At 33.2% G+C, this 15,955-nt stretch overlaps 1 protein-coding gene across 3 annotated transcripts in view; it reads right to left on the bottom strand.

Moving 5' to 3' along the window:
• Positions 1-15,955, bottom strand: part of SNX4 (sorting nexin 4) — a 78,487-nt gene that overhangs the window by 24,015 nt on the left and 38,517 nt on the right. For all 3 annotated transcript variants that reach the window (XM_051985477.1, XM_051985479.1, XM_051985478.1), the window contains 2 exons: positions 12,187-12,248; positions 7,232-7,297 (listed from right to left, as the gene is read on the bottom strand). In XM_051985477.1, coding sequence (XP_051841437.1) covers positions 7,232-7,297; positions 12,187-12,248 — 128 coding nt within the window. The remainder of the gene's footprint in view (positions 1-7,231; positions 7,298-12,186; positions 12,249-15,955) is intronic.

A 15,955-nucleotide genomic window follows, 5' to 3' on the forward strand; every position in this document is an offset into this window, starting at 1 on the left:
TATTATTTAAAAATGCCACAAAAGCAACAAATGTGAGCTTGAAAAGACTTTAGGAGATAGTAAAGGATAGAGGAGCCTGGCATGCTATAGTTTATAGGGTCACAAAGAATCAGATGGGATTGAAAGACTGAACAACAAAGTCATTTTAAAATTCAGGTTAAAAAATATCAAAACACAAAATCAAGATCAAAAAAATCCTTGGGAGGTCAAAGGATATGAACAGACAATTCTCAGACGAAGAAATTGAAACTATTTCTAGCCATATGAAAAAATGCTCCAAGTCATTATTAATCAGAGAAATGCAAATTAAGACAACTCTGAGATATATCACTACACACCTATCAGACTGGCTAGAATGACAGGGAAAGATAATGTGGAATGTTGGAGGGGATGTGGGAAAACAGGGACACTGATTCATTGTTGTGAACGAATCCAACCATTCTGGAGAGCAATTTGGAACTATGCTCAAAAAGTTATCAAACTGTGCATACCCTTTGATCCTGCAGTGTTTCTACTGGGCTTATACCCCAAAGAGATACTAAAGAAGGGAAAGGGACCTGTATGTGCCAAAATGTTTGTGGTAGGTCTCTTTGTAGTGGCCAGAAACTGGAAACTGAGTCAATGCCCATCAACTGGAGAATGACTGAATAAATTGTGGTATATGAATATTATGGAATATTATTGCTTGGTAAGAAATGACCAACAGGATGATTTCAGAAAGGCCTGGCAAGACTTACATGAACTGATGCTGAGTGAAATGAGCAGGACCAGGAGATCATTATACACTTCAACAATAATACTGTATGATGATCAATTCTGATGGACGTGGCCCTCTTCAGCAATGAGATGAATCAAATCAGTTCCAATGGAGCAGTAATGAACTGAACCAGCTACACCCAGAGAAAGAACTCTGGGAGATGACTAAGAACTACTACGTAGAATTCCCAATCCCTATATTTTTGTCCTCCTGCATTTTTGATTTCCTTCACAGGCTAATTGTACACCATTTGAAAGTCTGATTCTTTTTGTACAGCAAAATAACTGTTTGGACATGTATACTTATTTTGTATTTAATTTATACTTTAACATATTTAACATGTATTGGTCATCCTGCCATCTTGGGGAGGAGGTGGGGGGAAGGAGGGGGAAAATTAGAACAAAAGGTTTGGCAATTGTCAATGCTGTAAAATTACCCATGCATATAACTTATAAATAAAAAGCTATTAAAATTTTTTAAAAATCCTTGGGAGTCTGAGTGTTAATTCATTTAAAAAGTGTTCAAGCAACCTTAAGGTAGAGGTGGAGCCAAGATGATGGATTACAGGCAACCCAGCTAATCTCTCTTTCAAAAAGCTCAAAACAAAACAAAACAAAATGTTAATTGGATCCAAGGCCAGCAAGAACTCCTGGAAGAGTTAAAGAGTTAAAAAGGGGTAGAGCCAAGATGGCAGAGAAAGGCAGGAACTCACCCATGTTCTCCCCAAATTCTTCCAAATACTTTTTAATAATGAATCGAAAATTCTAGAGTATCAGAACCCAAAAAAGATGAAGTGGAAAAATGTTCCAGCTGAAGAAAGAGGTAAGAGTGGCAGAGGAAAAGTTAGGGAAAAAATATGATACAAGAAAATTATGAAAGGAGGATTAACAACTTGGCAAAAAAGGCACAAAAATTCACTGAAGAAAAGAATTCCCCAAAATTTAATATTGGGTAAGTAAAAGCTAACGATTCCATGAGATATTAACAACAAAAGAAAGTTAAAAAGATTGAAAATATAGAAGTATGAACTAGCTCATTGAAAAAACAAATGACCTGAAAAATAGAATGAGGAGAGAGAATTAAAAAATTATTGGATTATTGAAGAGGAGAGGGGGTAAAGGAGAGGAGTGACAGAGCCAAGATGGAAAATAGACACATCTTTATCTGAGCTCCTCCTAGTGTCCCTCAGATTAAAAATAAATTAAGTTTCTGAACTGATTAAGAAGTGACAGAACCCACAAATATTTGGAGTATAACAAATTTCCAGCAGAAGATACTTTGTAAGAACTTCAGAAAAGGTCTGTTTCAATTGGGGGGGGGGGGGGAGGGGAAGAGGCAGCCAAGTGTAGGTGTAGTGCGAAGTCCGCTCTGGGGAATCTACTGGGAGGCTCTTAGGCTATTCTGTCTTGGTTACACACCAGTTCTGTTGTGGTTTGCTTGCATTTTGTTGTTTTTCTCAGTTTTTTTTCTTCCTTCTTAATCTGATTTTTCTTGTGCTGCAAGATAACTATATAAATAAGTATACATATATTGTGTTTAACATATATTTTAACATATTTAACAAGTATTGGACTACCTGCCAATTAGGGGAGGTAGTGGGGGAAAGGAGGGGAAAATTTGGAACAAAAGGTTTTGCAAGTGTCAGTGTTGAAAAATTACACATTCGTGTTTTGTAAATAAAAAGCTTTAATTTAAAAATGATATTAAAATAAAAAAAATAGATCTGCTGAAATGGAAAAGGCATATAACTCCTTACAAAATAGATATGAAAAAGAAACCAATTCATTGAAAAAACGAATTTGTGAAATGGAAAAAAAAATGTAATGAACAAAACACTTCACAAAAAGTTCAAGTGGCCAAATGCAAAAAGAAATAAAGCTGACTGAAGAAAATAATTCACTAAAAATTAGAACTGAACAAATGGAAGTGAAGAATTATTGGATTATCTGAAAGCTATGAACAAAGAAAGAGCATGGGCATCATATTTCAAAAAATTATCAAGGAAAATTGCCCCGTTATCTTGAATACAGAGGATAAAATAGAAATTGAAAGAATCCATTGATCATCTCCTGAAGGAGATCTAAAATCAAAATTCCCAGTTATATTACAGCCAAATTCCAGAGCTTCCAGGTCAAATAGTTCAAACAGCCAAAAAGAAACAATTCAAATATTGTGGAGCCACAGTCAAAATGACAAAAGATATCTAACATATATAGGACTGCTTGCCATCTAGGGGAGGAGGTGGAGGGAGGGAGGGGAAAAATCGGAACAGAAATGAGTGCAAGGGATAATGTTGTAAAAAAATTACTGTCAATATAAAGTTATTATTAAATAAAAAAAATGACAAAAGATTTAGCAGCTTCCAAATTAAAGGAGTAGAGACTTTAGAAGATAATTTTCTGGAAGGAAAAGAAACTAGGATCATAATCAAGAATAATTTTTTCCAGCAAAACTGAATATAATCCTTCAGAGGAAAAATAAAGAACTTTCCAATATTCTTGATGAAAAGACCAAAGCTGAATAGAAAATCTGACAAATAAAATTCAAAAGAAGTACAAAAAGGTAAAAATGAAAAAAAATTATAAAAATCTTAAACTGTTTATATTTCGACATGGGAAAATGATACATGTAACTCCTAAAAGCTTTATCATTATTAGGGTAGTTAAAAGAAGTTTATATAGACAGAAGATACGGATATGAGTTGATTATGTTAGAATGATCTCCAATAAAGATGAAGGAGTGAGAAACAGAAGTCACTGGAAATAAAGGGGAAGGGAGACACAGAATGGAGAAATTTTTCTCATATTAAAAAAGTCATGCAAGAAGAGTTTTTATAGTAGATGGGAACATAAGAGTGGGGGTGGGCAATGCTTGAACATTATTTTCATTGGAATTGGTTCAAAGAGGGAAGAATACACACATACACACATACTCAATGGTATACAGAAATGTAATTTACCCAATTGAGAAAAAGGAGTAAGGCATAAGAGAAGGGGTGGGGGGAAAAGGGAGGAAGGAAAGATAAAAGGCCTCAGGACAGATTAAGGGAGGCAATGGGACTTTTGAGGAGGGATAATATTAAAACCTAAAGAAGAAAATGGAATAGAAAGAAAGACAGTAATCATATGAATATCACGTTAAATGTACTGGTCAATCTGCCATCTGAGGGAGGGGGTGGGGGAAAGGAGGGGAAAAACTGGAACAAAAGGTTTTGCAATTGTCAATGCTGAAAAATTACCCATGCATATATCTTGTAAATAAGAAGCTATAACAAAAAAAAAAATGAATATCATGTTAAATAGGATGAGTTTACCCATAAAATGGAAATGAAAAGCAGAATGGAACAGAAACCAGAAACCAAAAATGTTTACAAGAGATATACTTGAAACAGAAAGACACACATAGAATTAAAATAAAGGACTGAAGCAGAATCTAATATGCTTCAGTTGAACTAAAGAAAAAAAAATCTCAGGGTTAGCAATCATGATCTCAAAGTAAAAGCAAAAATAGACCTAATTAAAAGGAATAATCAGGGAAACTATATCAATTTGCTAAAAGATACCACAGACAATGAAATAGAATAAAAAGTTTTTACAGTAAATGTTTCTGATAAAAGCCCATTTCTCAAAATATACTGAGCATAAAACTGAGTCAAATTTATAAAAATACAAGTCATTAAATTGACAAATGATCCCCAAACTGATAAATTCCCCAAATTGAAAAACAGGCAGTTTTCAGAAAAATTAATCAAAGCTATCTGTGGTCATATGAAAAAATCTTCTAAATCACTGATAGAGAAAGGCAAATTAAAACAACTCAGACCTACTACCTCATGCCTACCATAAATGACAAATACTGGAGGAGATGAGGCAAAAATAGGTATACTCATAAATTGTTGGTGGAGTTGTCTACTCATTCAACCATTCTGGAAAGAAATTTGGAACCATGTCCAAAGGGCATATAAAGTCATGTTTACCCTTTGATCCAGTAAATACCACTAGTTCGGCATCCCAAAGAGATTTTAAAAAAGGAAACATACTCATATATACAAAAATATGTATGGCTGCTCTTTTTGTGGAAATAAAAAATTGGAAATCAAGGGGATGTTTATCAATTGGGAAATAGCCGAATAAGTTGTAGTACATGCCAATGATGGATTGTTGTGCTACAGGAAATGATCAGGAGCCAGTTTCAAAAAAATATTACAAGACTTATATGAACTGATACAAAGTAAAGTGAGAAGAACCAGGAGATCATTGTGATTAATAACAGAAATGTTCTAAGATGATCAACTGTGAAAGACTTGGCTACTTTGATCAGTACAAGGAGGCACGATAGATAAGGACTCATGAAAAAATGCAATCTACCTACAGAGAGAGAACTGACAAACTCTGAATGCAAATTAAAAGTATAATTTTCTCACTTATTTTTTTCTTGCTTTAAAAAAAAATGTGGCTACTATTGAAATGGTTTGCATGATTTTACATATATAATTGATTACTTTTCTCAGTGGGTAGAAGAGAAAATGGAAGTTAGGGGATAGAATTTGAAATTTAAAAAGAAAATGCCAAAAAATAATAATAAATTTAGGGAGGAGAAAAAGGGGGGAAAAAAAGCTTAAGGACTTAACAAGTTTTGGAATCAAGGTGTTGATTTTAAATTAGGAATACAAACTTTAAACTTGCAGGGGTCCTCAATCTACTGCCTGCGGGCCAGATGCAGCAGCTGAGGACAATTATCCCCCTCATCCAGGTCTAAGAAGTTTCTTTATTTAAAGGCTCACAAAACAAAGTTTTTGTTTTTACTATAGTCCGGCCCTCCCACAGTCTGAGGGACAGTGAACTGGCCTCCTATTTAAAAAGTTTGAGGACCCTTATCCTAAAGAGTGTAGTAGTAGTAGTATTATAGCTGGAGCCACAAGGTTAAGAAACACCTAAAGTCTGGCACAACTTAATCTTATTTTCTAAGAAAACATAAAAGCAGTATATACTAGTTTTGTTGTTGGTCTTTTTATACAGTTTATTGAGATCTTTAAGGATAATTGTATCTTGTAAAAGGAACTTGACTTTTAAAACAGGAAATTGAGAACTGAAACATCAAAAGGGAGTATTTGAGTGTTCTTAAGGATGATGTTCAACATTAGTTACATTGTAATGCCAGAGAAACTGAGGCAGGAGAGAGATTAGAGAGTTTTTAATATTTTATTAATGGGAGAGTAAAATTGACTGGACAGAACTCTCATCTCAACTTATCCAGTGCTGAATGGGAGAATCTCAAACCTTTAAGTACCTTTTGAAGACAAAGAAGAGGGAAAGCTTGGGAAAGCCTCTGTCAGGATAGGGGAGAACATAAACCCAAAAAAACCCAGAGACAGGATGTCTGAATACACAGAGATAAAGATGTCAGTGAGGTATCTTGGAATATTTTAGAGGGATGTTGTAGATTCTTGAGGACAGAAAAGAATCAGGAGGTCTACTCTCTTGTTTATCTTGCTTGTGCTAACAATTTATAACCTTAGAGAAATTGGTCCTCAGTCTTAATGGACCAGAGGGAGACTTACAGCTTAGGGGAGTAGTTAGGGAGACCTCAGTCTCCCTAAAGGAAACTTGTACAAGGAAACTGAGTCTCGACAGTTAAAGAGAACTGTGGCATAACAACATATATCTCTGACTCGGATGAACAACAAATTTCAATTAGATTTCAGTATATGCACTAGCTATTCTTCCTCAGTGGATTCTAAGTGATGAATAAAGGTATATACTAAAAGTTTTTATTATGAAGTGTCCAAGTTACTTTGAACACCCAGAAAGCCACTACTATGAGAAGGTTTGTATAAAGGAAGGAGGAAAGAAGCAGTAAGATTAGCAAGAGGTTTCAATGACATTCAGAATGTGCCAAACTTCAAGTCTACCCAAGTGGTAGAAGGTTCTACTTTCTAGCTGATTCTGAAAAGTAAACTTAACCAAAGATGTCATCACCAGTAGTTTCAATGTTATCATTCATAAACTTACTGAAAACCAAGTGGCAGGATAAGATCCCCCAAAGTAAAGTCCTAGTATGTATCTGTCACTAAGATTCAACAGAATAATGATGATATGATGAGTCACATTTTTAAAGTATTCCAGGTTTTAAAAGACACCTTTCTTACAAGAGTCCCATGAGATAAATGACACAAATATTAACATTAAACGTTTAACTATGGAAGCAATTTAACCCCTCTGCGACTTAATTTTCCTCATCTGTAAAATAGAGAACAAAGTAGATTGATCTCTAAAGGTTTATTTTCCCCTTAACATTTTAAAATTCAATGAAAACATTCAATGTAGCAAGAACTATTGAACATTATATACAATTTAGACATAGAATACAATAAGCCATTTGTTGAAGTGAACTGAAATCATCTTCCCAAAAAAGACAATAATACTGACAAATTTTTTCATTAGGGCACATCAAAAACATTCACTTGAGACTTACACATCCATATGATGTCCTGCACTCTGTAATCCATCTCCCATTTCTTTTTCTATAGCACTCCATTCACTAAGAAAAAAGTCAAATAAATATTATGTAAATTAAGGATATCATAAGTTAACAGTCTTTCATATTATTTCTTTCCAGATAACATCTAGAGAGAGAGAGAGTAAAAATGTGAGAGAGTTGTGCATGAGGATGTGTGTATTTTTAATACTCAAGCAAATCACTATGTTCCAGTAATAAATCCAACTTAATTATACTTTAAAACTTTTTGTCAGATGTGTACACTACTACACTACTGGTAGAGTTGTGAAATGGCCCAATCAATCTAGAAAACAATTTTAAATATACTTAAAAAAAAAAAAAAAGAATGTGACGAAACTATCCTTTGACCCAGAGATCCTACTGTTAGGCATACTAAAATGTCAAAGATTAAAAAAAAAAAAGATCTCATGTACAGGTCTCCTATGAGTCTTAGTACAGTTTTAATTCTTTCCTATGCTAGTAAAAAATAATTGCTTGGGGAGTGGTTACACAAATTGGGTTATCTGAATCTAAAAGAATATAGCCCTAGTTCTGTTTTTTTTTTTTTTTTAATTACCTCACTGTGCAATCCTGATCAGTTCAGATCACCTCTTTGAACTGATTTTTTTAATAGAGAAATACTAGACCTGGATTCAAATTCCATGTCTGGTGCTTACTACTTGTGTAAGTAGTAAGCCTTGGGCAGTAGTAACCCTGAGGCTCAGTTTCTTCACTTATAAAATGAGAGAATTGAACTGATTTCCGAGGTCCCTGCAAGCTCTAGACATAGGATCCTAGGATTTTTAAAAAGAGAAAGTAAATTATATGGTTGGTCTCTAAAGAAACTTTCAGCTCTGGAATAACTATATTAAATTTACTATATATATATATATTTAAAGCTTTATATAATAAGATTCACAATTTCATATGCAATCCTCTTTTTCCATTATTTGCCTACAAAAATGTTCATCTATATTGATTTTGCAAAATTCAGAACAATTTTTTTTTTTTTTTTTTTTGCTGAGGCAACTGCTGTTAAGTGACTTGTCCAGAGTCAAACATCTAGGAAGTGTTAAGTGTCTGAAACCATATTTGAATTCAGGTTCTCTTGACTTCAGGGCTGATGTTCTATCTACTGTGCCACTTAGCTGCATACTCCCTCTCCCTGCCTCAATTTCTTTCTTTCTTTCTTTTTTTTTTTTTTTACAAGACTTCCTTTTAAATACTTTTTAAAAATCAGTGAAAGAAGAAATATACAGAAATGTTATAGGAGCTTTTTTTTGCAGTGGCAAAGAATTAGAAACTAAAGAGCATCCATCCCTTTGGAGAACTGACTGAACAAGTTAAGGAATATTGAATATGAAAAAATCATGAAGGTTTGTATGAAATGATGCAGAATGAAATGAGAAAAACCAGGAGAAATACACACACACACACACACACACACACACACACACACACACACTCTGCAAGTAATCAATTCATGAATGTTTCATCTGACTATATATTATCACAGTTCTGTTTTACCATCTTTTTCAAGATGAGAAAAAGATGGCAGAATTTAATAAATTTTTAAAATTTACTTAAAAATAAAAATTCTTTAACATTTAAAAAAGATCCTTTCATCTCTGATTCTATTTAAACACTGAAGAATAAAAAGTACTATTTCTTCAACAAAACAGGTAATAAAAATCTCTATTAATAAATTACTATTCATTACTATTAGTGAAATTAGAATTTCACTAATTAACAACTTATAAAATCCCAAGGAAAGAATATAAAATTCTAGGGTGGGTTTGAGGCACTCTTACAGTGCTAAAATTCTGTAGTTAAACTTTTAATTTTATTGTCTCATTTTTGTAATCATCACATGATTTTTTAGTTTTGTTTTGCTTTTTTGTTAATTAGTCACATCCAACTCTGTGACACCATTAGGGGATTTCTGGGCAAAGATATTGGTGTGGTCTGCCATTTACTTCAAGAGCTCATTTTACAAATAAGGAAACTGAGGCAAACAGGATTAAGGAACTTGCCCATTATCACACAATCAGTAAATATCTGAGGCTAGATTTGAACCCTGATGTTCATGACTCCAGAGTCAGCATTCTATTCAATGTACTACCTAGCTGCAAACCCCAGTTGCCAGGTTTACAACGTCAATTTTCAAGTCCAATAGTCAATTTCCTGGCACAAATTGACTCTAAAATTTTTCTGGAAATCAAATCTGTAGAATTAACAAAACTTCATAAGTCTTATTTTCTATTAAAAATTTGATTTCATATATAGGACTGCTTGCCATCTAGGGGAGGGGGTAGAAGGAGGGAGGGAGAAAATCGGAACAGAAGTGAGTGCAAGGGATAATGTAAAAAATTACCCTAGCATGGGTTCTGTCAATAAAAAGTTATTATAAAATAAAAAAGGGGAAAAAAATAAAATAAAAGTTTGGTTTCCCTTCAAGTTTTTCCCCTAATACATCCTTCACAAATTTGCCAAAAATTCCTTTTCTAAAGTCCTAATTTGATCATGTCACTCCTTCACTCAATAAATTCTAATGGTGGCCTATTATCGCTAGGATCAAATATAAATTCCTGCTTTGCATTTAAAGCTTTTCATACCCTGACTACCTTTTCTGGCTAATTGTACATTACTATCCTTCAAACTCTGTACTATACAGTCAAATGAGCTTTTTTCTTTTTTAAAACTTTCTTATAAGTGAGCGCATCCTCTTCTATCTTGATAGCTTTGGACTGTCAGCCACCCACAACAAGAATATACTCCTTCATCACCTGTTACTCAGACCCCTCAATTTTCGTTAAAGCTCAGATTAAGTGTGACTTTTGTACATATTGATTGTAATATATTTCCTTCTAAATTATCTTGTATCTATATGGCATATCCCTAGATATTGTTGTCTTTCCTGAATAGATTGGCATGATCCCTAAGTGTGATTTTGCTTTGTATCCTCAGCGTCAAGCAAGTTGGTTGATACATAGGAAGTGCTCAATAAATGTTTATTAACTGACCTAATTTCTATTTAATCAAAATAAACTTTACAATAGCAAAAACTATATACATGCTTATCTAAAAATTGGGAGTTATCTCTTTTCTTTCCATTAAAGCAAGTCTACAAATTGACATCAATGATATCAATTCAATATAACATCAATTCAAATAACATTTTTAAAAGTTCTAGGGATCCAGAGAGGTAACTGTGAGGACTGAATGTGGATCCCCACATAGTATTTTCACTTTTTTTGTTATTGTTTGCTAGAATTTTGTTTTCTTTCTTTTTTTCCCTTTTTGATCTGATTTCTCTTCTGCTGCATGATAATTGTGGAAATATTGTAGAAGAACTGTACATGTTTAATATATATTGGATTACATGCCGTCTAGGGAAAGGAGGAGGGGAAAGGAAAGAAAAAAATTGGTAACACAAAGTTTTTCAAGGATGAATGCTGAAATCTATCTATGCATATATTCTGATAATAAAAAGCTTAAAAAAAGTTCTAGTCATCTTTAAATGTTTTGTTTTGTTTTTTAAATCAGCTTGCCTGATAAATTTGTACTAGATATTTTTGTGATTACAATAAATGTTTTATCTTGGAAACATTTGGTTTCTCTCCATTTTTTGTGAACATTGGTACAAAGACAAAATGAATGATTCTTCTTTTAAGTCCTACTTTGGACAACAGATGTGTCCCATGTAAGAGGTTTATAACAAAGATAAAGTTCAAAAATCACACAACAGAGCTATTAAAAATAATCCCAAAACATTCTGCTTAGTCTTTCTCTTCATTCACAAGAATGTTGTTGATGAATATTTGCCACAGACATATTTTATTAATTTATTTGTTGATATCAAGATTATTTAAAAATAGAATGATTGAAAAACAAGTCAAAGAAAGACAATGAGTATGATTGTAATTTTTTCAGACTTCAGATTTTTTCAAATACTGCAAGTATAATTTCAAACAACTAGTTAAAAGGATACAGAAATTAATGGAGGAAATTAAGAGAATGACACGTTGACATTCAACATAATACATTCTTGTTACCTCAAATTATATAAATATTTTTAGAAAATTACAACAATAACATTAATCTTTTTTGAGGGGAGATTTTTTTTTTTTACCAACTCATAGCAGCATCCATTATTTATTCCATGGAATATAAAAAGCATTCAAATCTGCATTACACATATTAGCAACAATATTAATAGTGATCTGAAATACACCTAAATTTAACCACAAACACACTAATAACATGTTAAAAAGGTGACATGTATTGAGAATATCCTTAAATGACAAGACAAGAAACCTATGCTTCTACTATAAATTTTTTTAAAAAGATAATTCAGCCAAAAATTAGTTACTACAATAAAAGACTAGCAAGAAAATGAGGAAGGCAGTCAAAATGGAACAACAAAATTAAATTAAATTTAGAAAAGAAAACTGCACAAGGACAAATGATTTATACAAAAAAGATTCAGTTACATAATAAAATACCATGACTAGAAAAGGATTTCTTGTATCAAAGGTTTTTTTAAACATTATGAATTCTGATTACTATTAATAAAAAATAGTGACCAGTAGTTCACAATTGTATAGTGCTTTACATTTATTTATCAGAGTACTTTCCCTGAAAAAGACACCTGTGAAGCATATAACATAAGTATTATTTTCATTTTATAAAAGTGAATACTGAAGCTAAAAGATGAATGACTTGCCCCAAATCCCATGACAACTAAAATGATGGAACCAGAAGTGAAACCAGTCTCTTCAAAGTCTTTCAATCTTTTTACCATGGCATAAATATCACATGTATAAAAGTTCTACCACCCAGAACTACATATTTATAAAGATCTATTATTTCCCATATAGAAGGCAAATGGACTACAAATACTTCGAATATTTTAGAATGTTAATGCTTACCTGAAAACTCTTCCATAATTTCCATGAACTTTATAGACACCATAGAGTCGGTCTGCCACTCTCTAAAACAAATGTTTATAAGAAACTGATTTAGGTTGACTTCATCTCATATTCAGTTTCCAACCAAATTATTTTTATCAGAAGATAAAAAATTTTCCAATCTCCTTAACAAGTTAAACCAAAAGCAACATACTAAAAATGAAAAGTTATTATTTTACAAATAGCATAAAAATTCAGTATAACTTTTTACCAAAAACATTAAATAAAAACTCATGTTAACCTATGCTCTTTTGACTAGTTAGCCTCACAAAAATTTCCCAAATGTCATAGATCTCACCTGAAGATATAAATCAGAGACTTTAGCACTGACCACACAAACTATAGGTATCTAACTGGTTCCTTGAAACTCTTCTATATCCTAAGGATATACTTGATATTATTAATAAAACAGGAAAATTTGGTTCCCAAACAACCTATAAGAATCCTTAGTGCTAGTAAAGCTTTAACTTAAAGAAGATACTAAAAATATATGAATAAAATAAAGAAGATACAGTACTTCAGTGACCCAAGGCAATCCCAATAAACTCTGGATGGAAAATGCCTTCTGCATCTATAGAGAGAACTATGAAGACTGATTATAAATCAACACATGCTATATTCATTTTTTTCCTTCTTTTTTTTTTTTTTTAACTCTTGTGGTTTTTTCCATTAGTTCTGATTTTTCCCTCCTGACATGACTCATAAGTTAATATGCTAAAAAAATTAATGTACATCTATAACAAAGAATGGTTTTTTTACATGTAACTGAGGAAAATAAATTTAAAAAAATAAAATAAGGAAGATACTAATCCTTTAAATATCTGAGGCCATCAAATACAAGAGATGGTGGAGTTAATATAAGATTAAATCCATTAAAAGGATTTCAAATTCATCCTAGGGAGAATGCAGTCCACATTCCATTTAGAACTTTGCAAAGTTCTTTCCTTTAATTTATGAACCCAAGTTTTTAGGGATATTGGCTTCTTCTACCATCCCCAAAATCCTGTCTTCTGTCTGAGATTCTTAGATCTTACCTACCAACCCATGTCACATAGCCTTTCTTATTCCTAGCCTATTTCCTAGTAACTACATGACCTAAAATTCTGCCCCAAAATAATACAGATGAGAGAAAAGGGGAAAGAAAGTTGAAATGAGCAGTAAGGAATTATAATCTTAGGTTCAACATATTCACAACACTTATCTCCAAAAGAAATGTTTGACATAAATTTGTATTAAAACCCATGATTTACTATGAAATCTACCATGAAATTCAGAATTTTAGAAATTTTTTTTACTCCAACAGGGTTTTGCAGAATCCAACCCAAAGAGGGAAAGGCAAGTACTCCACTCCTTGTAAAGCCAGTAAGTTAGCTCTGCAGTTTCTCTGATTCTGCTCATAAGGAAGCTATCTAACTTTTGATTAATACTAATGATAGGCCAAAAAAAAAAAAAAAAAAAAAAAAAGCAACACATCTAACCCTGAAAAGTAATGAATACATAGGCTTTAGGCATTCCAAGAACAGGTTTGAAGGAAGATGGTTTTTTTGTGTTTTGTTTTGTTTTTAGGATTAATCACTCTATTGTGTCATGCCCTGGAAGAGGTAGACAGGAATGGTTAATGTTTTTTCTCAGGTTGTGAGTTTTGTTCTCTCTTACAGGAAAAGAAACTGAAACAATAACAAGCAGAAAAGAATAATCCTGACAATCAGGAAAACTAAGAGCTCTGTAAGAATCTGATCAAAAGGAAATTTGAACTCCTGTTGAGATATCTTGAGCAACAAACATTCAGGAACATTAGTTGAAGGTGACTAATTTTCAGGTTAAATGGAAAAAGGGCTGAATGTTTTATTTGCAGAGAATGAGTTTGAGAAGGTCAGAGAAACTCAAAGAGGCAAAAGAGACATCTCCTTTTCTCACTCCATACTCTTCAGTACCAAAGATACAAGATATGGACTCCTCCTGTGACAGTAAAGAAGGAAAATTGAAGAATCTTCATGAGATTATTAGCCAGAGGAGTGGAGAATATGCAACTCCCTTATTAGGTTACATCCTAAAGAAATTCAATGGATCAAAAGATTTTTCCAAAATTCTAAACAATGTAATAAACAAGTACTGTGCAAATCAATTAAAAAATATATAAACCTGATATAGCAAAGGAAAGATAGAGGGAGGTGCTCCAGAAAAGAAGTGAGGGGGAAGCCTGACTGCCAAAGTAAAACCATGACTGGTAAGACTGTGAAACTAAGTTTAAGGGCAGCAATTCTTTTTTTCCCCTCCAAGTCAAAGGACAAAGTTTATTATAATTGTAGTGTCAATTAAAGCGGGCTAAATTCCAAAGGGATTTAGCAAAAAACCAGAAGCAAGAAGATAAATTTATAAGAAAACGAGAGATAAGGTGCTTCACATCACTGATATGCTAATTTTATGACATAGAATTGAGGAATGCTCTTAGAGGTGAGTTGAGGAGTATTGAATTATAGGACTTAGAGGTGCAGTTGCACCCCATCATTGAATTCTGTGAAACTCTGTGATGACTGACTCACAGACTGTTATCTGAGAGCCAGAACTGTTTATGGCACTCCCAAGGACAGGTAGGATTATTGCTACTTCCTCCCTAGGACCTACACCACAAAACCCCCTCTCCTCAAGCAGTTGGGACCCAAATTCATTTGGGGTAAAGAGAGGAAGGTCTCATCTTCTGAAGCTGCTTCAGGTTGACAAGGGGCGCAGAGCTGGCCCTGCCCAGTGGGCTCCAGACTGAGAAGAGGAGCCGAGTGATTTGTAGGTAGCGGCAGCAGCATTGAGGGGGTGGGGAGGCTCAGAATCAAGTAGCAAGTGGTATTCAGGTTGAACAAATAGTTGGAAATTCATGAAGGGCAGCAATTCCTAATTTTTTTGGTATAATGGACTCTTTTGGTAATTTGTCAAAGCTTACAAACTTTTCTTGTAATAAGGTTTTTCAACAAATATAATACATAGAATTATAAGGGAAACCAATTATATTGAAATAGGGTTATGAAAATATATTTTAAAATGCCAACAATTTGGCATTAGTTCATGGATCCCAAATTAAAAACCCCTGTTTTAGGGTCTTGGGTGGGGAGGGGAACTATAAAAGGAAACCTCATACAGCTGCACTTGAGTAAGAATAAATTCTCCAGATAATAGGAGCTAGTTCTAGTTAAAGTAATTAGCACAAGTAAAAGCTTCTGACTCTCAGGATGACAAGTAGAACTCAGAAGAGTCCTTTGCTGATTCTTTCCACAGCCTCTATCAGTGCTATCTGCTTCCAATAAAATTACTTTTTTTTTTTTAACTAGGTACATATTTTATATCTAAAAATGCAGTTATACTTCCATCCCCCATTAGACTATAAGCTTCTTAGGGGCAAGTATTGTTTGATTTTTGTCTCTGTGGTTAAAGTGAAATTGGCTTGATCTGGTAAAATGAAGTAGAAATGAGACACCGAGGAAAAACTCCAGGCAGATGATACTTAAGCAAAAGGTCAAGATTAAGCAGGAATGAGGAAAGGGGAACAATAATAACATCTATTTCCCAGGCACTTATTTCCCAAGACTCTTAAAAAGATCAAATGAGACAATAATCATAAAATACTTAGCACAGTATCTAGCACATAGCAAGTGCTATATAAATGTTAGTTATTATTATTATTAATCCCAGGATATTTCAATTTAATAATCTATTACAATCTACCCTTATAGCAGCAGAC

The sequence above is a fragment of the Antechinus flavipes genome, chromosome 3 (genome assembly GCF_016432865.1).
Source record: "Antechinus flavipes isolate AdamAnt ecotype Samford, QLD, Australia chromosome 3, AdamAnt_v2, whole genome shotgun sequence".
NCBI classification, from domain to species: Eukaryota; Metazoa; Chordata; class Mammalia; order Dasyuromorphia; family Dasyuridae; genus Antechinus; species Antechinus flavipes.